At 34.8% G+C, this 26,489-nt stretch overlaps 2 protein-coding genes across 8 annotated transcripts in view; both read right to left on the reverse strand.

Moving 5' to 3' along the window:
- The window catches only part of zgc:92140, a 66,164-nt gene extending 61,378 nt beyond the window's left edge, over positions 1-4,786 (reverse strand). The window contains exon 1 of one of the 4 annotated variants that reach the window (XM_073909338.1): positions 4,570-4,786. The gene's annotated coding sequence lies outside the window, so the exon portion shown is untranslated. 4 annotated transcript variants of the gene reach the window in all.
- Positions 4,787-6,424: 1,638 nt separating this feature from the next.
- edem3 (ER degradation enhancer, mannosidase alpha-like 3) lies at positions 6,425-26,010 on the reverse strand. Of its 4 annotated transcripts, none has more exons than XM_009303906.5 (21): positions 24,829-26,010; positions 24,697-24,742; positions 23,687-23,787; positions 23,559-23,598; positions 23,348-23,460; positions 21,351-21,501; positions 19,487-19,621; positions 18,903-19,008; positions 18,704-18,801; positions 17,284-17,409; positions 17,120-17,203; positions 16,942-17,025; positions 15,734-15,858; positions 15,410-15,584; positions 14,872-15,017; positions 14,173-14,317; positions 11,655-11,846; positions 11,357-11,522; positions 9,676-9,861; positions 9,446-9,493; positions 6,425-7,577 (listed from the first exon to the last, which is right to left on the reverse strand). In XM_009303906.5, the coding sequence occupies exons 1-21, from the start codon at positions 24,939-24,941 to the stop codon at positions 7,297-7,299; spliced, it is 2,661 nt and encodes an 886-aa protein (XP_009302181.2). In that variant the 5' UTR covers positions 24,942-26,010; the 3' UTR covers positions 6,425-7,296. The 4 variants fall into 4 exon arrangements, with proteins under 4 accessions (XP_009302181.2, XP_005166989.2, XP_688275.6 ...); XM_005166932.6 differs by having other exon boundaries at positions 6,425-7,583; XM_683183.10 differs by lacking the exon at positions 9,446-9,493.
- Positions 26,011-26,489: the final 479 nt, after the last annotated feature.

Below are 26,489 nucleotides of genomic sequence, written 5' to 3' on the forward strand. Positions count from 1 at the left end.
ATAAACAAGTTTCTTTAAGTTCTGACTGAGAACAAAGCATCTAATTATTGCAATGTTTTTGACATGATAGTATGCTGATTTAGTTACTGCTTTGACATGACTACTGAAAATCAGATCTGACTCCAGAATCACATGACTCTTGACCTTATTATTTTTTTTTTGACCCCTAGAGCCAAGTTACGCATTCACCTTGAGTATAAAAAAACATTACAGCAAAGTCATTATTTCTTTATTATTATTATTTTTATTATTATTATTAGTATTATTAATGATTTACCCTTTTATTTTAAACCCCTCTTATCATCATATTCATTCATTTATTCATTTTCTTTTCAGCTTAGTCCCTTTATTAATCAGGGGTCGCCACAGTGGAATAAACAGCCAACTTATCCAGCATAGGTTTTACACAACGAATGCCCTTCCAGCTGCAATTTAGCACTGGGAAACACCAAGTAATCATTGTTTTCATGACAAAAATGCAGGGTTCCACGCAATTTATTTATGCCGTCCCAATACAAAGTGTTTAAGAGAAATTGTAATAAAACAACTATATCAGCTTATAATAATTAGGTCTTGGAGGTCTTATGTGTTATATTACAATTCCCAACGAGGCCAAAAGGTGAATTTCATATCGAAATACTTATATTTTTATTAATAAAAAGATGCTTAATTTTGTAGTTAGCTATTAAAACACGCAAAAAAAAGAAAGTAACGCTGTAGCTATACAGTACACATGAAGTGGTCACTATAATATCATAATATATTTACACTATTAAAAATAAAGGTTTGTTATTATTGGCATTGAAGACTCAAAGCGTTACATCTATTTTATACTCAATTTAGATTTTTTAAATGTTCACTGTGAAACTGTGTTTTTAGTTTTTCATGGCGTCTTTATTCGTTAAGGCAAACATAGTTAAATTGGCATACATCTTAGAGAAATCTTGTAGGATTTTTAAGCAAAGTGCCAGGTTTTTCTCATTCAGTTTTTCCATAGTGGCTGATGAATTCAATAAAAACATAGTCTCATTAGCAACCTCACACATCAGCTTACAGAAGATCTGTTTTTAAAGGATTGTTCATTTACTATTAAAAATCCATTTCCTTGTATGAAACAGAGTGGGAATTTTTATTTTATTTCAGGCAGCCAACTTTATAAGCATTAAAGCATATTAATGGTTCTTTTAGTTAACAGAATGACTAGAATCATGATAGGACTCTGCTTTGGGAAACAGTCTTACACAACAACTGTTCAGTGAGCTGTCAAACCAGATCATTCAGGGTCTGACAAAACTGAAAGAATTTGTTTTCAGAAATGATTAATGGATCTCGTAAACCACTCTAAAAAAAAATGGTTTATTCATGGTTTATTGAATAAAACCATGAATAATGCAAGCCAGACCTGTCTGAAAATGCAAGCTGAACTCGTCTGAAAAAGACGAACTTGTCTGAAAAAGATCATGTTAAGCTCAGTAAGTTAGTGAGAGAAATTAATCAAGAATCACAGACTTGCTTGAATAACTAATAATTTGTTCACAAATCAAACAGTCCTAAAGTCAGTGTCATAAATTGGCTATATGTAAAATTGATTACAGTATTTAATAGCTATAAAATGTATATAAAAAACATGTCAAAAAGAGAAAGATTTCTGATGTGCGCGTCTGAGGGACAATTTACTCTACCATATCTCATTTGTGAATGTAAGTGAAGCAATGCAAATGATTCTGTGGATCATAAAAATGGCAATATGGTAAATAGCAGCACCTAGGTTACATTCATACTATATAGACCATTTTGAGAGATGTTAACAAAAACAATTGTCCCAACTCATTTCCTGTTTTACACTTTTAATTTCTATAGCTTCCGAAAATCCAAAAAGAGCCACATATTGAAAAATAATGTTATTATAGCTGTTTTAACATTAAGTTATGATTGAATTGCCTCTTGTTACAGTTAAGAATTAGTTTGATTACAGACAGGAAATGTTCATGGGACATTGAGATCACCACATTCAAATGGTCTATTAACTAAAGAATGCTACATGGATCAGACGTCATTAAACAAGTCAAATATGGAAGGTGATTGGGGCCAAAAGCCTTTAAACAAAACTAAATTTCATCAAGAACATGCACAGTATGAATGTTTAAAGGGGTAGTTGTTATAGAGTTAGTGTGCAAAAGTTTGTAACCATATAGAAGTCATTGTGTGACAGTTAACTCATAATCTGGACACTCAGAGCTGCTGAACAATATTGGGGAAAAAATTACATTACAATATTTGGACTTTCTCTGATTTATATTGAGATACAATCATTTTTGATCATTTTCGATTGATTAGGATGATTTTCAAGGGGAATGCTTCTGCTTAAAAGATAATAAACAACAAGCATAGATAAATTTGATAGAACAAAGATACAAATGTAGGAGTCTAACAGTATTGCGGAACAGAAATAACAGCTTGATCTCACGAGGAAAAGTAAGTATTTTACGTTTCGTCAGTTTAGTGGCTATTTCGTATGAATTTGTATGAGTTCAGTCGTATGAAAATGTACGATTTTAAAAAGGAGATGTGGCACCCAACCCCAACCGTCATTGGGTGATGAGCAAATCGTACTAAATTGTACAAATTAGATCGGATGAATTCATCCGAATTAGCCATTAAATCAAAAAGTTTCGAATTGCCATGAGATTGTGTTGGAAATAAACCTAAATCAAATGTATAATAAAGATGAATAGTCTTTATTGTACATAAATACGATTAATCTTTGTTAAAGCTAAGTGTATTGATTCCTTGTGGCCAAATGCTTCAAACTTGCTTTTCAGTCTTAGGCTTTAGAAGCACATGCAATTGATAAACTTTCACTCATATGGTTAAACTTTTACATGACTCCTTCTGCAAAACTCGTGTTCTTAACTGTTGTACCTGGTCAACTTTAATCCTGACTTCACATTGAACATACCACGTTGTGACAATGGGCTCTATCCACAGCTAGAATTTTAAAGCCGACAATAAACTTCCGCTGAAAGCTTAATGAGACTATTTTCAATTTCACAAGGTTGCTTTTACAGCATTGATGTTGTAATGTAATTACAATACATTCAGTTAAATAGACTTAAGCATTCATTCATTGTTCAATCCTAAAACGGGATGAAAGACTGTTGTGACCTGGTTGTGACCACTAGCGCTGTCAGTAGCAAAAGGCTAGCACAGAAATTTCATTGAAAATACTGGTGTGAAATAAACTGACATATTTTAAAGACGTGGTGGGGGGAAATTAAATTTAATGCAGTGCTTCTTGTCCGAACTGAGACCCACTTCATATTGTATATCTAACAGGCAGTGAAGATTACTGATTTTTAAAAAAATCAGATCTTAAACCTGACCATTTTTAAAAGGAAAGATGGGTCACCGGAAGCCACTGCCTGGTTGAAAATTAAAAGTCTGTGTGGATATAACCTATTGTGACTTCACACATTGCTAAAATGATGTATTGTGCAGCCCTGCTCAAGACTATTTGTGTAAATGTAAGGTAAAGTAAATAATTTTCAGTTTCTTGACAGACAGGTGGATTCACTTCATAAGACCTCGACCAATGTATTGTCAGAGACCACCAAAAGTCATTTTGTTTTTTTCTTGTATTGTACTGTATATACATTTGCAAGTAACCTTTGAATCGCCACCACTGTTTTAGCCAAACAATAAAATAATGTTCTACTTAAGAAAAAAAAATAGGTAAAACAAGCAAATTAACGGCAAATGTTTATATTGGCCTGAACTATCCCTTTAACAGTTCTGGTCTCGGCAGATAAATACGGGGATTCGCTTCAACAAGATCCGACTCAAGGAAACGATTCGTTTATGAATCAGACACAGCTCTCCCTAGACGTAAACATGTCTGCCATTCAAACACACCGCCATACACACTGAACGCGCGCTAATGAAAATACTGCATATGAAAGCACAGTGACAGAAGGACACACACAGCTGCGCCACAGCAGAGACAGAGGGCGCATTGTCTGCCCTCAGGACAGAGAACACACACACACACACACACACATATATATATATATATATATACATATACACACACGTGTACATATGCATGCATGCCAACCAGGTGCCTTATGTTTTTTACTTGCAGTTCAGCCGTATCACGTTAAAAACAGCGAAATACCAATAACTGTCCATGCAGTGAGACACCTCAGGTTAGCCAAGCATCGATCACCCCTATTCCTGTTTTAATTATGGATGTGACTCAAAACCTAGTGCGCTTCCTACATAGACAGCATTTTGGACATCAGAGGCGTTCAATTCGGACACTTGAGATCCCCACAAACGCTGAGTACACACAGCCAGCAGCGTACAAGGTAATGAGACGCAGCCCAAACTACCACCACCATGCAGCCCAGAATAACTGTTCACAGATCAGATCAAACTGACAATGCAAAAAATAAAGAATAATTCAGAAGCCAAAATTAGGAGGCATCTACTCACCAGAAACAAAGAAAAACTAAATGCATGTAACAATTATCACAAGCACTCCACCGAATCGGCGCAGGAAACACTCACTTGTCAGAAGTGACCCGCTCGGTCCACTGTCGGCGGCGGCGGAGGCTCGCGCACACACACACCCGCACACGCGCACTGGCGGACGGACGGATGGACGGGAATGAGCGCTGCTGTAGTGATGTGATGTGGAGCTCTGGCTCACAGCCCGCACTCCTGATTTGCTCGAGGAACTGCAGCCATCTTGCTGAAGCCCGAGTGACAAACCAACCAGACGCCTAGACGTAGGAGAGGAGGAACTAGTCAAATTATACTAAACATTTTCCCTCATCATCATCATCATCCCCAGTTGCATGTCTTGAAAAGGAGGTTGTCAGGACTCCTGGTTGCTGATGCATTTTTTTTTAAATAATTGTTTAGGACAGTAAAATTTTTCACAACTTCTTTTTCAAATAGGCTTATAATTAATATTTTTATTTTTATTGTTATGCGTGTTTCTATGTATTTACTAGGCTATTTTAACAATAAAAAGGCAGAATTTGTTTTATTTATTTATTTTTTCAATTTAATTTACAATATAATTTACTGTTATAACAGCGATGGTCAGCATCACTATATAATCTGTGCTACCTAATATCTAAAATAGTATCTAGATGCAGATTTTCATGCACAATTCTTTTCAAGAATTAAAAGGAACAGCATTTATTTATTTTAGTTTTCACTTAACTGTAATTTTTGATCAATGTCATGCATCCTTGCTGGGTAAAATATTAATTGTATACTTTTATAAACAATACACTAAACCAAAGATGCCCAAACTATGGCCTGCGGGCCAAAGTTGGCCCATGGTAACCTTTGATTTGGCCCACCATTCCTTCTGAGAAGAGAGTGAAGAGAATGATGAGGATGGTTTCGATATTTTCCATTCAAATTAATTGCAACCCTTTGTTTGTTTGATTGTTAAAAGCTAACTGAAATTAAATGCATCAATTAAATGCTGTAAATGAATCAGTTTTAATGTACATACTGTCATCCGACAATGCAGAGACTTTGTTGAGCAAATCAAGTCAAAGGCAGATTGTGCTTCACTAGTGTATTCAGCATTGAACTCCATTGTGTTATAAATGTGATTTTTTTAAATGTTTTTTTATTGAAATAAGTTATTTAAATAGTAATACAGCATTAGTTAATAGATTAAAAGTAATCTTTTCTATTTATTTTAAAATATTATGAAATAAATCTGAAAATTTAGTAATTTAGTTTGGTTTATTTAGCTTCGGCCCACGGCTCTTAATGATATTTGGTTTTTATCCCTACATATGAAAAAGTTTGGGCACCCCTGCACTACACAATTCAATTATAATATACATTATATAATATTTTTCATTTCATATATTAATCAACTGCATGTTTGTAGCATGGTTTCTGGCCATTTATATGTAGAAATGTAAGATTTCTGAAATCTATAATATGAGATGTCATCTTTGTGTTATAAATATAAACTGTATTTATTTTTATAGGTTTAGTTTGGTTTAATGCTTATTTAATAGGAAGGGTGTACTGGGTGTGTGTGTGTGTACAAGTGAAATGCATCAAATCAGATATAGAAGTGGTTATGGTAGTTCCCCAATGCTCTGTTTTGGGGCCCTTCTTATTTACGGTTTGAATTATATGTTTAGATGTTATTACTGAATATACGATGTGTAGCTTTTGTGATAATTTATCATTTTTAACAATTGTTTTCTAACTTTAATATGTTTTACAATGTCATTTCTATGTGTGATGTGTTTTACTGTGGATGGGCAACAGTCTAGCTACTGTTTTTAATATGCACAGAGTTAAAATTTAATCAAGTTCCCCATCCCTCCATAAATATCACGTGACGTAAATGCTACCCAATAAAAAAAAGAAGCACTTATTACAACTTTCAATCAATTTTATTGAGCTTATCACGTTTCATGCCTTTTGGCATGAGCTCCTATTCAATTCATTAGCTATCAGGACAAACGGAGCATTGGCGCCCTCTGGCGGATCCTTCGCACGCCACCTTCATCCTTAAAGCGGAAAAGTCTGTCACTGACATGCAAAGTTGTCATCCATGGTCCTTTAATGCTACTCTTCCAAACACTGACCTTATGATAAAGTCATTAGCTGAATGTATAAGACCGTTAAATACTTTTAAATGTAGGAGAGTTTCTGAGCTTTCCGTTTGTATGAGACCTCCGAGGTGATCCTCTATTCAAACACAACAAACATACACACAAACACTCAGACAAACACATATATCGTTCCATTAAGGTCCTCATATTTGTTTTCATCAGACCATTGCGAACTGAGACGAAAAACAAAAAATCGAGTATGAATCCTATTTCAAAAGCAATTACTCACAGTTAAACCAGCTATTAAATTAAGCGGTCCTTCAGATGATTAATCAGCACTGATGATTTAAGCCTGCGCCTCTATAATCAGGAAATCCATTTGTTAAAAGGAAGACAAAAAACAGGAGCGGTTGTGTTCCCTAGGCGTGTAGAGAAAGAGACGAGTGGTAATGTGTGGGTGAGATCTGGAAAACAGTTTGTAAAGAGTTCAGAACATGAAATGTGAGTCTGAAAAAAGCCCCTGAGAACTTGCCGTAGAAAATGAGCTCTTGGAGTAAGAGTTCTTAATCACACCGGTGTGATATATATATATATATATTTATATATATCGTCCGTATTTGACAGATCTGATTTCTCAGTCTGCGCCATGGCTGGGATGATGTACTAGTGGAGTCCGATATGGAGAAGAATGTCAAAGCTCATCCTTCTCCATTTGCTTAAATGCTTCCAAGTCCTCCTGCCAATCAGCCATCAGCGAGTCCACCGATTGGTTGTTGGAGTCTTCGTCTGCTGGAGGCTCCTCCCCTGCATCCACGGAGACGTAGCTGCCCAGTCCCTCCGCAGGCTGAACTGACTCGGAGTCGCCTGCTGTCTGTTCCTGAGTGGTCACTTGTGATTGGTCAACGGGTTCTGAGGGGGCGGGTGAACTGTGGTCTCTCTCCTCAGTGGAACAGTCTTCTTCTTCTGCTCCATCTGTAGCTTCGAGTAAAAACAAGGGTTGGTTAAATTAATTTCAAGGGTTGTAATTCATGAGCAATCCCCAGCAGATCACATTAGGTTTGGAGAATTAACTAGGTTTTTGGAATGTCATGATACTAGAATATAACACATTAAAATTTGACAAAATGAAAATCAAAACAGATTATGATGGTAACCAAAGCTTGACATTAACACCCACCAGCCTGCCAAATGCAGGTAGATTTCAGCCCACTAGCCACTTTCACTGGTTGAAAATAATTTTTAAACTGCCAGAGCTGCCTCGTCCCTAAAGATTAGAATGTTAGTTTAAAATTGTTTGTCAATATGCACGCAAATGGGATCTTACAATCAAGAAACAGCATAATTGATTTCTTTTCGCATCAACAAAAGAAAGCATATGAATACCGAATCAGTGGACAGTGCTCATGCTGCTTTCAAGAGCTTTAGATTTTTTGTAAGCAGCAGCTGTTGCCGCTTTGCTTTTACCATTTTTTGAACAGATTATTACTGGGCCTAACGTTAACCTTGTGCACATGATCATCCTTTCACTATCGCACACAGAATGTTTTTCACCTCTTTCTTTTGCTCGTAGTTATTTTTGTTAATATGGTTTAATTATCATCCTTTACAATTACATTGTTTTAATAGGAGATTAACTCTCCATTTATCTATGGTTATCTGATGGAATAATTGTTTTAAATGTCAATAGCTTTTTTAAGAACATTTTTGTTGAATAATAAGTGCATGTATTCAGCTATATTTAGCTTGTTTTGACACATTTTTTTTATTTGTGGCAAGGAAATAATTAGTTTGGTGTGGCCAGAGAAAAAAAAAAAGTAAATCCTTAGTGTTGAGCCCTGAAAAGTCATGCGGAATAAAATGAAAAAGTTAAGGAGGCATGTGGACATAATATATAATTTAAATCAAGTAATTTTACCATGCCAAGGTCAAATCAATGCAAATAAAATATATTTTCCCAACAACAAAATTGTGGCTAGTGAAAAAGGCAAGTGGCTAGTAATGTTGGAAAACTACTAGTCACAGTGGCTCGTGATCAAAAATGTTAATGCCCTGGGGGTAATAATGTAAAAATTCATCATCACAGTCTCTGAAAAGAGTTTGCATTTGAGACAGCAATAGGAATGAGAGATATTTGCTGTCTATTAGAGATCCTCTTTTCAGTTCATTTTGCTAATCGACAACCACAGCTCGTTAATCGAATATTAACCATTAACTGGTCAGATTAATATTAAATGCTTCTAGATTTAAGACTTTTTAGATATTTGGACTAGAAATAAGAAAAGTGTTATTCGCAGTGAACATGCAATCGTCACAATGCTCATTGTAAATGCACATCCTCATCTGACATGGCACACATTGGCAAAAAAATTGCCACATTTTTGGTGCACAAAAGTGTTCTTGGAGCTTCGTATGATTAGAGTTGAACCTCTGAAGTCATTTTGAATGTTTCAACAATGTTTTTGGTTGCATTTCTATACTTCTAACATTTTGGAGGCATCGCTGTCAATGGAGGATGATAGAGCTCTCAGATTTCATCTAATACACAGGTGTCAAACGTCCTGGAGGGTCACAGCTCTGCACAGTTTAGCTTTAACCCTGACTAAACACACCTAATCAAACTAATTGAGTCCTTCAGGCTTGTTTGAAACCGGCAGGTAAGTGTGTTAAAACAGGGTTGGAACTAAAATGTGCAGAGCTGTTTGACACCGCTGATCTAAAATATCTTGCATTGTGTTCTTAAGATAAACAAAGGCAACGACATGAGGCTGAGTAATCAATTACATCTTTTAAAAAAGTGGTTTGGATGCATGAAGGGAAAGCCAAAGAGGAGAAGTACTTACTGCCATCCAACAGGGCGCCCGGGAGGGCTTTTCCCTTAAATATGGCTTCTGCACATCCAAGTATAAAAGTAGGGAAATGACAGAGGAGTAAAGGAAAGGAAAAACAGTTACAAACACAGAGGGAAAGAGTAATAAAAGGAAGAATAATTAGAAAGGAATGGAAAGATTCAACATGCACCACCTCTTACTGCTCGTGTCCCTATTAAGATCTTTTCATATTCATGTCTCACCTCGGTCTCGAGCTTTATCACTGAGCAGCACCTCCACTTCCTTGTATTCCTTCAGAGCCTCAAGCAGGATGTTGCCCTCTTTGTGAAACAGGAAGAGGAGAGGTAAAGTGACATCATCAGTGTTCCGTCCATCTCCCGCCATCTGGAACAATGGGGCTGTATCACTGCTGCTGCCTTCATTGTCATCTAAACAGAAGAGACCAAAAAATATATATATTAGCACAGATTTATTCTAGATGAAGCAGTGGTTAAAGCTAGACACAAAACTATTGAAAACAAAGGGAATAAAGCTATATACACAATACATACATTATTAGAGTTTCTGCAGGTGGTAACAAGTCAAATTTAAGACTTTACAAGACATTTTTAAAACCTTTATGAATGAAACGTCAGACTTACACAGGGCTATAGACTACGAATTCTTTTTTTCTAATGGCCTATTTAAAAATTAAAAAACATAAAAACAAATGTTATTGTAAAGATGGTAATTATACCACATTTGTAAATGGAGTTAATAAACAAACTTTTATAAAAGTTGTATTGAGATGCAGAGTTAGTAATTGGATTTATGTTTGCCTGATTTGGTTTGAACTTAGAACTTTACATAGACATAGGCAAATTAAGCCCATTTTAAAATGATTTAAGACCTTCAACACAATATTTCAGTGATTTTAAAACGTTTTTTGAAACGTTTAAAACCCAGCGAATACTCTAATTTTAGAATAAATAAATAAGATTATGATTTATATTTAGAAACATTCAAAGGTTGTCTTAGAAATAAATACATTTTAAGTTGACAAATTAAACTAGCTAAAATACAGTACACAAAAAAAAATATGAACAAAAATTGAAATATTTAAGATAATAAAAACACTCAAGTGCAAGCAAAAAAAATCAGGGGGTTCTGAACAAATGTTAAGAGGAATAAATAAATAAATATTTAAAGAAGAAAATGTATTTTTAGGGCTGTTGACATTACTGTAAAACTGCTGTTACAATATTATTAATATTACTACACTAAACTGAACTAAACCGAACTTCAACTCAGTGGCAGAGTTTCAATTTACTTGAACTTCTATGTTAAGCTGCTTTGACACAATCTACATTGTAAAAGGAGTGTATAAATAAACATAAATGGAAATCAATGGAATTAAGTTGAACTTAAATTTGAACTTAAATTCCACATGAATAACACATTAGTAACATCAACGACAAAATAAAAATGTCCGGTCAAAAAGTATTACCCTCATGACTATGAAAAATCAACAGAATGTCTAAACCAGGGGTGCTCAAACTTGGTCCAGGAGGGCCATTGTTCTGCAGAAATTAGTTCCAACCGCAATCATGCACAACTGAGCTAGCTAATCAGGCTCTTACTAGGCTTTCTAGAAACTGCTTTGTTCAGGTAAGTTGGAGCTACCCACCCCTAATATAATTATAATTATATATATATAATTTGTCTATGTTTTTCAAATACTTTTGAAATTGATGTTTTATGTACCAAAATGTTAATAAAAAGATTTGGAAAAAAAAGAGCGTTAAACACCAAATTCTAGTCCTACAAGACTTTTAGCAATTTAATAAACAGTAAATATTTCTTAGATGATATTTTAACAATTGAGCTTGAACAGCTTTTTAAAAGAGGATCATTACATTTAGTGAACCCTAAAGTATTTCTCACCAATGACAATTCCTCCGATGGCTCCAGCTTTCTGCACATGCCTTGCCTTTTCTGCAAACATGCACTGGCCTCTCTGCAGCAGAGCGATACGACCTGCCACAATCTCACCATTACTCAACTCAGAACAGCCATTATAGGGCTCTGCTACAGTCACAAACCCACGCACCTGAGGTAGAGGGGAAAAAGAGAACAGTATGACTAATAAATGGACTCCCTTTAGCTAGAAAAGACCAAGAATGACACAGAAATAGCCGGTGAGAAAGTTTTATCATAAAAGGTCAGCGTTAATCATTCTCACTCCAGAGCTGCTTTTGGAAAGGTCCATTCCAAACTGTGCGGGGCCTGCGGTCAGAACCACTCTGCCGAAAAAGGGGTGTGAGACGATCTGAACAGCACGTGGAGGAAGCTGTTCTTTCTGCTGCTGGCTAGAAAGCTCCATCATTTCCTGCATAAAGCGCATGCCGTCCTCTGCAGCAACTGCACTCACCGCCTGGAGAGAGGAAGAACAGGACTTGAGTTGCAGATTCAAAATACTAACTGCATTTTCTCATGTAAATTATTTTAATAAATTAAATGTTTTTCAGATAATGATAACTACACAACTTTTTGTCAAGAAGTGTGTTTTGTACAAGCACATTGGCTGGTTTATGCTTTTGTATTGATTGGTGCTGGGCAAAAATGAATAGCATCCAAAATGAAAGTGTTTTGATATGATTTAAGTGTGTGTACTGTGTATATTTGTTATGCATATAAATACACTCAGACATGCATATATTAAAGAAAGTGTTTATTTATATATGTTTTGTTACGTTTTATTTGTATGTATGTGTGTATATCACATATACAGAACATATTTATACAACAGTCCTGTGTGGTTCTTGAATCTGATTAGCTGATAGCCATGCAATATTCTGCAAATAACAGCACTTGTCCAGCCTCTTAACCCCCTTCACTCCTGTGTATTACTCCACCCACATACAGCAACAAGCAAAGGACACTCTACAGTTTGACAAGTATTGCTTGATGTGAATGAATGGTGGAAAAAAGGAGTTTCTCATACAAAAGGGTTTTTTAGACTCTCCATGTTTGGTTTTCTTTTTTATATACACGATGATGCCATGGAAAATTTGTAATAATGCAATATCACACAAGTAGCAGTACAATATGGCTGTATATCGTCACTGGTGGGACACTTAGCAACGCACACGACCCACCACTGCCAGTATACAGCCATAAAACAAGAGTAGCAGTGCGATATCGCTCATATATAGCACACACACAGACACACACACAGACACAGACACACACAGACAGACACACAGACACAGACACAGACACACACAAACACGCACACGCACACGCACACGCACACACACATATATATATATATATACATTCATTCGTTCACTTTCTTTCTGCCTTAGTCCCTTTATCAATCCGGGGTCGCCACAGCAGAATGAACCGCCAACTTATCATATGTTTCACACAGCGGATGCCCTTCCAGCTGCAATCCATACACTACAGACAATTTAGCCAACGCAATTCACCTGTACTGCATGTCTTTGGATTGTGGGGGAAACCAGAGCACCCGGAGGAAACCCACGCAAACACGGGGAGAACATGCAAACTGCACATAGATACGCCAACTGAATCAGCCGAAGCCCGAACCAGCGACTTTCTTGCTGTGAGGCGACAGCACTACCTACTGCGCCATTGGATAATTTATTCAAACGATTCATTCAAAATAGCTAATTACTTTAGCACACTGTTTCTCAATCCTGTACCTGGAGGCACACCAACAATACATGTTTTTGGATGTCTCCCTTAACTAACCCATTCATTTAAGGTTTTACAATCTTTTCTAATGGTCTGATGAGTAGATTCAGGTGCGTTTGATTATGAAGAGATTGAAAATGTGTACTGTTGGTGTGCCTTCAGGAACAGGGTTAGGGAAAAACACTGCTTCAGAAAGAACACAATAAATGGCTATTTAAAAATTGATCATTAAATCCTTGTCTTGAATGTTTTGTTCGTAAAACAAAGATGTCAAATATCAATATTCAACTTCTTGTCTGTAGGACTGTACAAATATCAACATCTCATTTGTAGTCTTGCTCGTGTGCTAACATTTGAGAAAACACTCTCATAAATATTTTAAAAAATATAAAAACAAAAAAGTAATTCTGGCATATACAGTATTCTGCTTTCATAACATTGATTATAGGGTCAGTTAAACCACATTCTAATAAGCTATTGGACTATCATGTTCTATTTTTCAATAATGTCAGCTCACACTTCGTTAAAGGAAATACTGCACAACAAAATAATATAATAAAATTTTATATATTATATTATATTATATTATATTATATTATATTATATTATATTATATTATATTATATTATATTATATGTTTTCTAACCCTGTTTCAGAAGGTAAATCAACAGTACACATCTGGAGTCTCTTCCTATTTAAACACACCTGAATCAGCTCATCAGAGCATTTGAAAAGAGATTTGAAAACCTGAAATGAGAGGGTCAGATAAAGAAGACATTCAAAATGTATACTGTTGGTATACCTCTACAAACAGGGTTGGGAACAGGGAAACACTGATAATATAATATAATATAATATAATATAATAGAATAGAATATATAATATAATATAATATAATATAATATAATATAATATAATATAATATAATATAATATAATATAATATAATATATTTGGTAATTTAACTTTAATTTGAATACATTGTTTTATTTTTTTTCAATTAAAATACAGATACAGACAAAGTAAGCTAGTATATGGTACCTGTGTGGCGTGCTGAACAAGCTGTACTCTGCCATCTTTCAAATGGATGAGACTCACACCCATCCGCCTCAGCAGCTCCAGATGTTCAGGGTTATTGGCCATGAAGTCCTGAGCCCTGAGAGGAGGACGGCCCATGCCAGGTTCACTGCAGAAGACAGATGAAAAGAAAATTTAAAAAACAAAAAGAAATGTATCTTCCCAAAACTTCTTGTAATTTCAACCTGAACTGCATTTCTTTAAAAATAAAAGAGAATAATAACAAGTATAATGTCAAAAGTAATTATTGTTATAGTACATGTGACAGTAATCATACTAATAGAATTCATGTATTTTTGTTAGAAGTATGATGTGATCAACGACAAATGATTCTTCAAACATTTATATGTACTGATTTATTGTTTCATTTCTTAATTATTTATAAATATTTCAGATGCTTCATACTTTTGGGTAAAACAATACTCCGATTAAAGAAATGTTAACAGCATTTATTTTTAAATAGAAATCCTTTGTTTTAATATGCCTTTTCTGTCCCTTTTGACCAAATTCTTGCATTCCTAATGTCTCGGTAAGAGAGTTCTTTAACAAATATGTATACATCATTATGCAAAAACTTGACCAGTAATGTATATGTCAAAATTATGCATATACTATATTATTACACAACATGCTATTTAAAGATAGAGCAGCTAGTTATATCACCGATGAGCGATGGGGCGCAGGCAACTCTTATCCACAGCGCTTCTGATTGGCTCACGAAAATTGCGTGGGAAGGCGGGATCAGGAAAGAGTAGGCGGGTGTTAGGGCAAGTCCACTCAAAATTTAAGTCATCGAGCTCTTCTATAACCTGCGGTGACAGAAAGATTTCATATCAACATCTGATTAGAGAAACAAGTAGGCAGGCAATCAGAGTGAATTTAATTATATCATATAACAGAGCTCTTCATGGTTTAAGTGATACTTCACCCAAAAATGAAAATCTCTCATTTACTCAAACCTCTTTGACTTTTTTTTCTGTTAAACACACAAGAGGACATTTTGATGAATGTTGGAAATCGGAAGCTATTGATTTCAGAGCTATTTAACTACAAATCTCAATGTTCACCAATTTCCAACTTTCATCAAATATATTTTTTGGTGTTTGGAACCACCTAAAGGCGATTAAATTGAGAGTATTGAGTGAATTAAATCAACTTGTGTTTCCACAATAAGATCTGTTATTGTAATAATGTGCAGTACCACGCTGTTAATGACAGGGGGCGCCGGTGAGTTTGAAGCAGTGGAGAGGGACAGAGGCAGGAGATGAGCTTCAGTGGTAAAGACGTAGTCCTCCACGTTGAAAGGCAAATCCTCCTCTTCAGCAAACAGCAGAAACAGGTACTTAAACATCTCCGCCAGGAAAAACGAGTCCATGCTTAAACAAGGTGGGCGGCGGTGAAGGGAAATAAATAAGCCGTGAGACAGCCTGTTGCCCACTCATGAACCATCTCTTTACCAAAAATCTATTTGTAGTTGAAAAATTCACATAAACCAATTTACTCTCTCACTACCCACAAATCTTACCGATCCTCGTGGCTCCCCGTCCTCACATCCTTCATAGCAGCAAAGCCACAGGGAACTCGAGCGAATCGATTCAGGTTCTCCAGTACAGTACGGCCCACTTCCAGGTAATATGGGTCTCTGGTTGCCTTTAATGGAAATTCACAGTTAAATTTGGTCTTTCTTTTCTTTTTTTATTTCTTTAAAACCTCTTTTAACACATTTTAATCTGCTTTTAATAATTTTTATTTATTTATTTTTACTTGTTACTTTTATTCTTGTTTATGGAAAGCACTTTGAATTATCATTGTGTATGAAATGTGCTATATAAATACTTGCCTTGCTTTAATCTTCTCAATGGATTTCTGTATTAAAGTGCATATTAGAGCTAATTTTTAATGGGGTGGGATCTTTATGACAATGTTATTACTAAATAAGAATGATTTGGCTGTCTATTAAACCTTTACTAATACAATCACTTGGAAAGGTCCTATCTGTGCTGCTGCTGACGCAGAGAGAGAAGCTAACATGTATGTATATTTAAGAAACCATTTCAGTTTTGTGTTTTGAATCACAAAGTATCACTGTTTCTGCTATAATAGTGAAATTAACACTGATGACTAAGGTAGAAATTAAAATAGAGTAAATCACCTTTTAAATTCAACTTGATGCGTTAACGGAAGGTTAAATCAGTTACAGTATTTTGCCAGTAGGTGGGACAAATAAAGTAAAAAAAATTCTTTGCTATTTCAGAATAAGTTCAAGAGAATCAAAAACATAGATTCAATCATCTGTTCAAATGATTTACTCAAAAAGCTGATTCATCTACCAGCTAAACAAGTGAAGTTTTAAGTGTAAGTCAGTAATTCTGATATTTGGAACAACATTATCCAGAATGAAAACATCTGAAAATTCTGTGCCTAAAGTCGGGTCATTAATTCATTTAATTCTTCAAATTGTTATTTTTTCTTAAAATAGGCAGAAAAATTATGATTTCATCAATAACAATATTAATGATTCTCAAGCCCTATCAACATAGCAATAGATTTTGGTCAATCAACACAAGTTTAATTTCGTTTTGGCCTTTTATCCACATAACATCAGTGTTATTAGTGCCCTGAAACAAACTTTGCAATTCAGCCTGAAAGCAGTTACATTTGAGGGTCTTAACAGATGAAAAGATGAAAATGTTGCATTGATATTTATCTGAGAAACAAGTGATAACTTTTTACCTTGTAAAGGAAGTAAGTGCTTTCTGCAAACTCTGGCCGCAGGGGGTGCTGAGCCCAGTGAACCCTGAAATCAGTGGTGAATGCCTGGCAACACAGTACGAGACTCTGAGTCAAGAAGATTTTGTAAACAACAGGCAGTGATGATATGTACAAGGTATTAAAAGGTAGAAAAAGGTACCTCAGGGAGAAAGTTGTGTTTCTTGGTAACCTGATAAAGCATTTCATGAGTCTCTATGGCTGGCCGGATATCTCCCTTTAACACCTGCAGAGACCAAAAAGATGTATGATTGTGTTTAGAGATTTAGTCAATAAAAAAAGACCACGAATATACTCATTTCTCACCTGCAGTCCAGGGAAAAAGGCAAGCAAGGAGTCCATCCATGTGCGTGCTGGAAGCAGGGGTTTGTGGATGTGGACATCCAGTAGTAGAGGAGGTTGGCTGATATACTTCATAATAGATGCATAGTGCTGGAAAATATGTCAAGCAGTCACAACTTAAAAATACACATAAAACAACAATAAAAATTGAGTTGCAAAAGATAACGTATAAAAAAAAGAGTCTGGAAAATAAAACAAATCAAGAAAAAACAAGACAAAACAAAACAAGCCAAATCTAAAAAAATTAAGACAAATCAAGGCAAGACAACAAACAAGAGAAATCAAAACAACTCAAGAAAAAAGAAGACAAGAAGAACAATACAAAACAAGACAAATCATGTAAAAACAAAAAAACAGGACAAAACAAGACAAGACAAGAAAAATTAAGACAATTCAAGGCAAGACAACACAAAACAAGACCAAACTAATCCAGACAAATCAAGACAAAACAAGGCAAGACAAATCAAATCCAGACAAATCAAGACAAGACCAAACAAATCCAGACAAAACAAAACAAAAACACAAATCCAGACAAAACAAAACAAGACAAGGCAAAACAAAACAAGAAAAATCAAGACAAATCAAGGCAAGACAAGTAAATTCAAGACAAACCAAGGCAAGACATAAACAACACAAGACCAAACTAATCCAGATGAATCAAGACAAAACAAAACAAATCCAGACAAATAAAGACAAAACAAACAAGACAAATCAAGGCAAGACAAAACAAAACAAATCTAGATAAATAATGAAAAATCCAGGCAAAACAAAACAAGACCAAACTAATCCAGATGAATCGAGACAAAACAAAACAAATCCAGACAAATAAAGACAAAACAAACAAGATAAATCAAGGCAAGACAAAACAAATCCAGACAAATGAAGACAAGTCCAAACAAATCCAGACAAATAATGAAAAATCCAGACAAAACAAAACAAGACCAAACTAATCCAGACAAATAATGAAAAATCCAGACAGACAAAAAAAAAAAACAAATCCAGACAAATAATGAAAAATCCAGACAAAACAAAACCTCTAATCCAAAAACTGAAATGAAACTTAAACTTGCACTTTTTTCTAATTTTTTTCAAAACATATTCAAGTTTAAATTTTACTTCTACACGGTGCGTTTGTGTATCCACTTGAGCAATCATGCATGTGAAATTAGCAAAGTCAGCCTCTTTAGCATGAAATGGTGTCTGAAACTCTTTTGCAACTGAAATTTGACCTAATTTTAATCAAAGTTTTCTCAAAATATATCATGTTTGGGATGAAAAAAAAAACAGATTGGTGACGTAAAGCTAAGAGAAGACTCTTGTTACAGTACAACAACAAGCTATTACAGGATTATAACAACTTTAACAACAGTATGGTAATACTCACAGTGTTAAAGCGTAGTAAAAGTTGGTCATCGCCCAATAATATATATGCCTTCATCAAGTACTCATAATAAGAATCGATGCCTGCCCCAACTCCACTGTCTGGCAAAGAAACAATGACACACACAAACAAGACTCAGACTTGACTGATTTTGAAAGTCGTTTATGTTGTGGCTGGGTTGTTAGGTACGTTTCAGGCTCACCCCTGCGGACCCATTCTCCAGAGTGGATGTTGATGGTTGTTCCCACTAGATTACTGTTCCTCTGTCTCTTTTCCCAAAGGAAATCAAGAGCCCTTCTTGCATGAGCCTGTAAACAATCAAACAAAACACCAACACCTAAATACTGGCCTACTTAAAATGATTAAAGCATTGTAAGTCTCTTTCGCCACACACACACAATCAGAACATTCCTAACCTCATAATACTTTTCAAAGTGCACAGCGGGTCAAGCCAATGTTTTCTGTTTTACTAACGCCACAGTTATGTCAGAAGAGATTTGTGTTACAATTGTGAAGATTGAATGAGAACTAAGATTCCAGGATTCAACACTTTGGGTTGAAATAACCTCAGCGTTCTTTTGTTTGTTACAAAACAACCACAACAGTGTTTCTACGAGCCTTGTGACCTCAAATGCTCTAATCAACATGAATTATACTAAACGTAATTACACTTCTCTGAAAGTGAAATGAAGATTCTAAGAAATAAATATGTATTATGCAAGTATGTTTTTGATGGTCTAATAACATCAGAAACAGAACAAAACTAAAGCAATAGTGATATTTTACCTCAAATGTGGGATCTCCAGTAAAGCGACTCAAAGCAGCAAATTCAAGGATGATGGTCCCTGCACAGGCGGTGCAAGTTTCGGTCTCTGTGCCTGTGCGGGTCTCAGGTCCATGGACTCCATGACGCAGATTCACCTGGAAATGCAACCAATCACTAATCAGTGTTATAATGCACAGAATGATCCCTAAAACTGTTTAATTTGGCAATTTATTTAATAAAAACAACAGTAATAACAATAATACAATTTATGAATAAATATTTTGTATTTTAATATGTGTGACCCTGGACAACAAAACCATTATGTTACATTACAATATATTGTAAGGGTTAAATATTATACTGTAGATATTTTTCTTCTATGCTAAAAGTCATTGGAATATCAAGTAAGATCATGCTTTGTGAAGATATATTGGAAATATCCTATTGTTAAAATATCAAAACTCAGTTTTTGATTCATATTGTGAATCGATATAGGCAATATAGGCAATCGATATAGAAATCGATATAGGCAATTTAATCAAAATTTAGACAACTTCACATGCAATTTATTTATTTATTTTTTTTTCCTGAGATCCCAGATTTTTCAAAGTATTGCTCTATACTAACAAACCATACATAAATAAAAAGATTATTTTTTTAAATTTCAGATAATGGAAAACTGTTAAGTTTAAAAATAAACTTACACTTACTGCATGTATCATTTACTTAATAAACAAATCAATTTCTTGTAGCATAAGCCCAGACCTCAATGTTATTTTGAAAATCTGAAAACATTAAATATGCTGATTTTGTGCTCAAGTAACTGTTTCTTTAATCAACCTTTAAAAAGTTATGCTTACTGTACTATTTTTCAGAAATATGGATTTTAACACTCCCTGGACCGGAAACACTGGATGAATATGTTCTTGGACATCGCAAATATGGAACTGTCTGTGGCAAGGATGCATGGCGCTTCTACAAAAACTATTACTTCAAGGGTATGTGCAATAACGAAGATAAAAGATATGCTATTGTGATTTTTTTCTTTGCATTTTGTTTAACTTATGTGTAAAAGTCCAATGTATATACCTTTGTTGAAAATGTTCTTGTAAGAAGTTAAATGCAGAGGTTAATTTAATTATTTACTTTAAATATTTATTTATATGTATTTAACCTTTTGTATTTAAAATTTGATCACAAAAAAAGAAATTGGAGTTTTATCAGCATTATTTAACAAATAGACAATTCAAAAGAAAATTATGATACAGAAATAAAAATAAATTATATGAAATAGACATCTTTGTCACTTTTAATAATTAAAAAAAAGTTATGTCACTTCATTGCCACTTTTAATAAATTGTCAGTCCATGCTAAATCGAAGTACGATGAGTTATTGTATCATTTAAGAATAAATCAACAGAAGGGAATTGTAAGACATCATATTAGGTGAGCTTTGTAGAAAATAAGTTTTCTCCGACAATATTTAGAGATTTAATTACAGAATGATGTGATGGAACAACCAGAAACAGAACTCCAGAAAAGCATGCATTGAATTTTGAGAATGTTCCGCAAGACTGTATAACAAACTAACAGCAACTGGGAAAGGGTGATTCATGCTGATGATGAGATTGTGTCCAAGTCACTAGCTACATTTCCCTCAGGCAGACATTCAACAAACCTCTGCGCTGACTAGAACAGCCGATTCAACAGAAATACAAGATGCATGTGCATGGAGACAAAAAAAGATTAATGCCTAAAAGTCGCAACCATGACAAACATAAATTTCCTTTCCAAAGAGGGACATATTTATATTCTGGTGATGACATTTTGAATCAACAGGTTTTGGATAAGTCCTGCATGTACTGTATGAGTGTGTTCACTCACTCTAGGGTAAGGCAGGCCGCTGCTGGTGTTAAATGCAGGCAGCAGTCTGAGTCCCAGATCTTTGGCCATGTGAAGCAGCTCGTTCTGGTACCAGACCATTTGTCCATTTTCTTTCAACATGACAGCCATCGAATGGCCTCCCAACAGTCCACTAAAAGAACAGGCAAGGGTTAAATAAGCAAAACAACCAAAATGTCAGTCCGTTATGAAACTCAAAGACCTTTAACACTGTCAATGAATCAATCACAACATGACCAGTAAACCGTTTTTCCCCTATTAATGAGCCAACCAGCTAGATTTAATCTTTAAATCAATGTGCCAAAAAAAAAACATTATTTAGCAAAGGATTGCTTAGAAAATGATATTTGTTTGTCTCTACATTTGTAAATCTATGTATCATTTATTCAAGTCTTAATGATATGATAGTATATGATAAATTTTAACTTAATTTACTGTTGTATTTTGTGCCCAAGTGGATGCCAAATGGAAAAAATGATGAGATATGATCTGCATGAATGTGACGGCATAAATCTTCCTTATGTGGTCAATAATTTCGAATAGTGTATGAAAGAACAGATTGTGGATGACTCATGCAAAATCTGATACTGCCTTAAGTCCCAAAGTACTGTATATATATTTTGTTTTCAATGCAACACATGCAATTATTGGTAGCCTTTAGTTTAGGTCATAATTCACGGTATTAACAAACCATTAACTAATACTACTAGCTTAATAAACTACTAATTAGCTGTTTATTAATAGTTAGTAAGGTAGAGGTTGGGTTTAGGTTCTGGGTAAGATTAGTGATGCTGATTAGCTTTAGAACTACTAATAAACATTTAATATCTTAATAATAAGCAGGTAATAAGCCAGTGGTTAATAGCATTAATTGTAACCTAAACTAAAGGATTACCCTATTCTCTTTACCAGCACATCAGTGGTGCTGGGTGAGTTATTTAGCAAAGTAATCAATAGTTTATGTTGTGTACAATTAAAAGAGTCTGTATAGATTTCTCATTTTATTCTCGTTCCTAATGAGAGGTTTGTGTGTGCGTGTGGTCATGTATAGTTGAAGTCAGACTTATTAGGACCCTTTGATTTTTTTTTTTAAAAGATAAACAGGGGGCTAATAATTCAGGGGGGCTAATAATTCTGACTTTAAATGTAACGTTGGATAGTTCAAGTTTTAACTTGGTCTTCAAAAAAAAAAGGACAAATGCACACAATGTGTTGTTCTCTGTTGTGTTTTTTTATATGTCACCTGTTTGTGCAATAAAGTATTTAAATATAAAAAAAAACAAATTACATCATTAAATTACTTTTCTAATTGTCTGAAAATTTATTTAATAACTTAGAAAATTAATGTTTTCCTTTAAATCTCATCTCAAAGACAACAGAAATTAATTCCTATAAATTTAAGTCAAACCAGGCTTTGAGTTTATTTACAAAAGTCACTTAATTATTAGCATTTTAATAACATACAAAACATTCTTTAGTTAAAAAACAAAACTACTCTGCAAAACAATTACAAATATGTATCAAAAGATGAAACAATATATTTCATTGTAATTAATTCATTTCCTAAATAATTCATTATCAAGCATGTTCAATGGTCTTTATAAATAAATAAAAGTTGTCTTCATAAATGCAATCTTATTTAGTTGGAAATAGAATTAATCTGCAAAGTATATTTGTATAACAAACAAAGAATTTAATTAAACTGCTTCTCTGAATTGATTACATCTCTAGCCGAACTCACAGACACACAACTCACATATGAATTTTCATTTGTCCACAAAGAGTGACACTGAACTAAGCAGCATTTTCATATAGAATCAATAGATATCAGCAACTTTATCTTAAACATCTTATCTTAAAAAAGTACAATAACATGTTTGTAACTTGGAAAATAAAAAGTGCAGAAAATGGACAAGCATGAATCAGTCATTTGTGGTTATTTCAATACATAGATATCAGTGATAAACATATCAACTTACCCCAGAACCCGGATGTTGGTTTCAAATACAGACACCACGATGTCATTATCCAAGCGTACATCCTTCACCACTCGCCTCACCGCCTCTTCAAATTCCACCGTCTTATTTAACAGCTGTGAGATATCAGAGAAGATTATGAGCAAACAACCTCGGGTTTGACTGTACATACTGTATACACAAGGTTTCAAGTTTTGTTTGAGATGTTACTCACCGCAAGGGTGTCAAGAGTATCGATGAGCGTGAGGGAGAACCTGAAGGAACAAAGGAACATATTTTCAATATTAAAAAAAAAAAAAAATCAACATGTCTCCATTTTACTTTTTTCTCCAATTAACGTACTTCCCCAGGGCATCATCTACGTCCCCTCGACTGGGCTCTAGTCCACGTACTCGCCCACGGCAAGTCAAAGGCATCAGTTCGTCTGCAGGGTAAGCATGGTCCTGTGCAAATGAGAAGAACAGAGATTAAATGAGAATGCAGATTTTTCTCAAACATTGATATGCATGCCCTATCCCCTATTTTTTTCTTCGAAAAACACACTTATTGCATTTCAGTCTCATATATCACTTCCAGCCTGCCTAGAGACACTTTTGGGAATACCAGGTGTTTCTGGGAAATATTTTACACTTGTCAGAATCATTAAGCTGCAAACTAGCTAAGTTTAAGAGATAGCTCACCCATAAATAATAACTATTGGATCATTTCACTACTTGTTGTCATCGTGAATCTATAGCACTTTCTTTTTTTAGTGAGGCATGACGATATTTTAGAAAATGTTTAAACTGTTTTAGTTCATACAATGAAAGTCAGTGGGTTTAAAATAACATTTGGCAATCCTGGGTGGATGGATTGAAAAACATAACAATAAAAACAAAAAACGTAATAATATGCAGCAGTTACACGTTAAGTGTATAATAACAACAGCAAATTATGCAGAATTACATGCAATTAACACTAAATCAAACCTCACCCAAACATAATTACAACCGCACATGAAAATAAGTGACCAGAAATGAGTAAATTTTTTTTAAAGCTCTTACTTTAAAGTTAACATTTAAGTAGTCAAAAGCAGTAAATACATTTCTAATGTTACAAAAGATGCTTTTATTTTAAATAAATGCTGTTCTTTACTGCTCTCTATTTAACATGAACCAAGAATCATTGGTGTTTTTAAGAAATCAACAACCATATAAGCATAATGACCCCTGAAGGATCGTGCAACACTGAAAACTTAAGTAAAGTCAAACATATGAATATATATGCATAAGAATGAACACAAGTGAAAACATAAGTTTCAAAGCCTCTGTGTGTACCCATCTGTCAACAGTTATTAGTCATTGTGTACATACCATGTAATTCCGATAAGCGTGGTCAAACATTTCCAGCACTTGGATCCTGAGAAGCAAATGGCAATTCTTAAATTCAGTAAAACACTTTCTAATCATATTCCATGCTTCACAAGTCCTCACACAGACACATACCTCAGTTTGCTCTTCTCGTCTCTGCTCATGGTCTCCGACAACCTGATACAGGTTCCCATAAAAAACAGCAGCCAAAAAGCAGGCAACATCGTTGCAGAATGAAGCATCCACATGGCTCTAATCCAGTTTACCAACCTTCACATAGATGAAGACAACCGGTGCAGGTGTCCAAGTCTAAGTCTTTCTTGCTTTAGATGCGTTTATTTAGCACCAAGCCAAAGTCCATCCACCTCAGGTCCATCATTTTCTCCAATTTAATATAGAAATATTAAATGTGGCCAGAGTACATTCAGTAACAACCACAACATTTGAATACATTGACAGGTCTAGCTCAATTACCTCACAGTTCCTGTTCTTATCTAAACGTCTCACTTGGATGAATGCAGCTCTGATGCATTTCTGAGATGTTTTCCGTGTCTTTATCAAACTGACTAGAAAAAGACGAGCTATAAAATCTTGTTTTCCTTCTTTTTGTTAAGCGCTGACCCAGTCAGCTGCTGTTTTCACACATTACTGTCACCTTGATAACACGTTGGCACCCATGTGACCTAATCTCTAACGAGAATTACCTATAAAACAACAGCAACCAAAGGGCATCACTGTGGATCCCCAGCAGAGACGGGCTCGAGAGGAGCTCCGGATGGGGCCATGGAAAGAGATGCTCTGCCTCTAATAGCAACCATCACGAGGTGCCACGATCAGCAGTGTACATCCCCAGAAGGAAGCGGATAAAAACTATCGTATAGATTCCACTACAACAGATTTAAACAGTTAGACAGTACACGAGTCCCAATGCCATCTTCTTGATAGCTCAAACTATATATATATATAAAAACGACGCAGCGTTATATAGGTTAAAAATAGCCAGCAAAATGTTGTTGTCGAGAAGATTTGATGAATCAAAGCATTCATTCACCCTCCACGCTTTGTTGTTTAGCTCACCGGCTAACCCTCCGATGACAGCTCGCCACTAACGTTACTGGACATTTGTTATTGAGGCAGAAACGCTGCTTTAACTAGTGGAAAGCCCAGCTTAAATCTGTTCTTCTGTCGTCCATTGTTGACTAGAATATCCGTTCAGCTCCCAGACTCTGATTAATTTAAGATATCCAGCGTATGAGAGTTTTTATGTCAGGTGTAATACAAAGGGCCAGAGTTCTCTCTCTCAGTCGCCCAGTGAATGATGAGCACTCTTCTTACGACAGATCATAAGCAGACGTCAACATCCGCATCCGGGTAGCCCGAGAACACGCCCCGTCAGCACCGTCAAAGATGTCTTGCAGAAACTACATTTCCCAACATGCCTCACAAACAAGCTTTAAGCGAATAATAATAATAATAATAATAATAATAATAATAATAATAATAATAATAATAATAATAATAATAATAATTAATTTACATTCTTTAGCACACAGTCTGAAGTTATTTTAGTAATTATTTTTAAAGGTGTGATTTTAGAAGAATAAATGTTATTTTATTTACGTGATTTTTATAATGTACATTTTTATATGTGATGAATTCATGTATTTAGTTTAATGATCAATTGTAAACAACGTGTTAAAATTTTGTGAACTGTGGAGTGTCATCAGGATATGTAAAACACCATCTATGAAATTAGCATTACAAATGAGAAAATTCAAACTCTACTCTCTATTACT

Source organism: Danio rerio, chromosome 8 (genome assembly GCF_049306965.1).
Source record: "Danio rerio strain Tuebingen ecotype United States chromosome 8, GRCz12tu, whole genome shotgun sequence".
NCBI lineage: Eukaryota > Metazoa > Chordata > Actinopteri > Cypriniformes > Danionidae > Danio > Danio rerio.

Excerpts from the sequence above, each read along its gene's own strand:
- edem3 (XM_005166932.6), bottom strand. The coding sequence starts at position 24,941 with ATGTGGATGCTTCATTCTGCAACGATGTTGCCTGCTTTTTGGCTGCTG. Across the intron at positions 21,502-23,347 it reads ACCAACATCCGGGTTCTGGG|TGGACTGTTGGGAGGCCATT; the intron begins GTAAGTTGATAT and ends CTGTTCTTTTAG. Across the intron at positions 9,494-9,675 it reads TGATAAAGCTCGAGACCGAG|AAGCCATATTTAAGGGAAAA; the intron begins GTGAGACATGAA and ends TTGGATGTGCAG.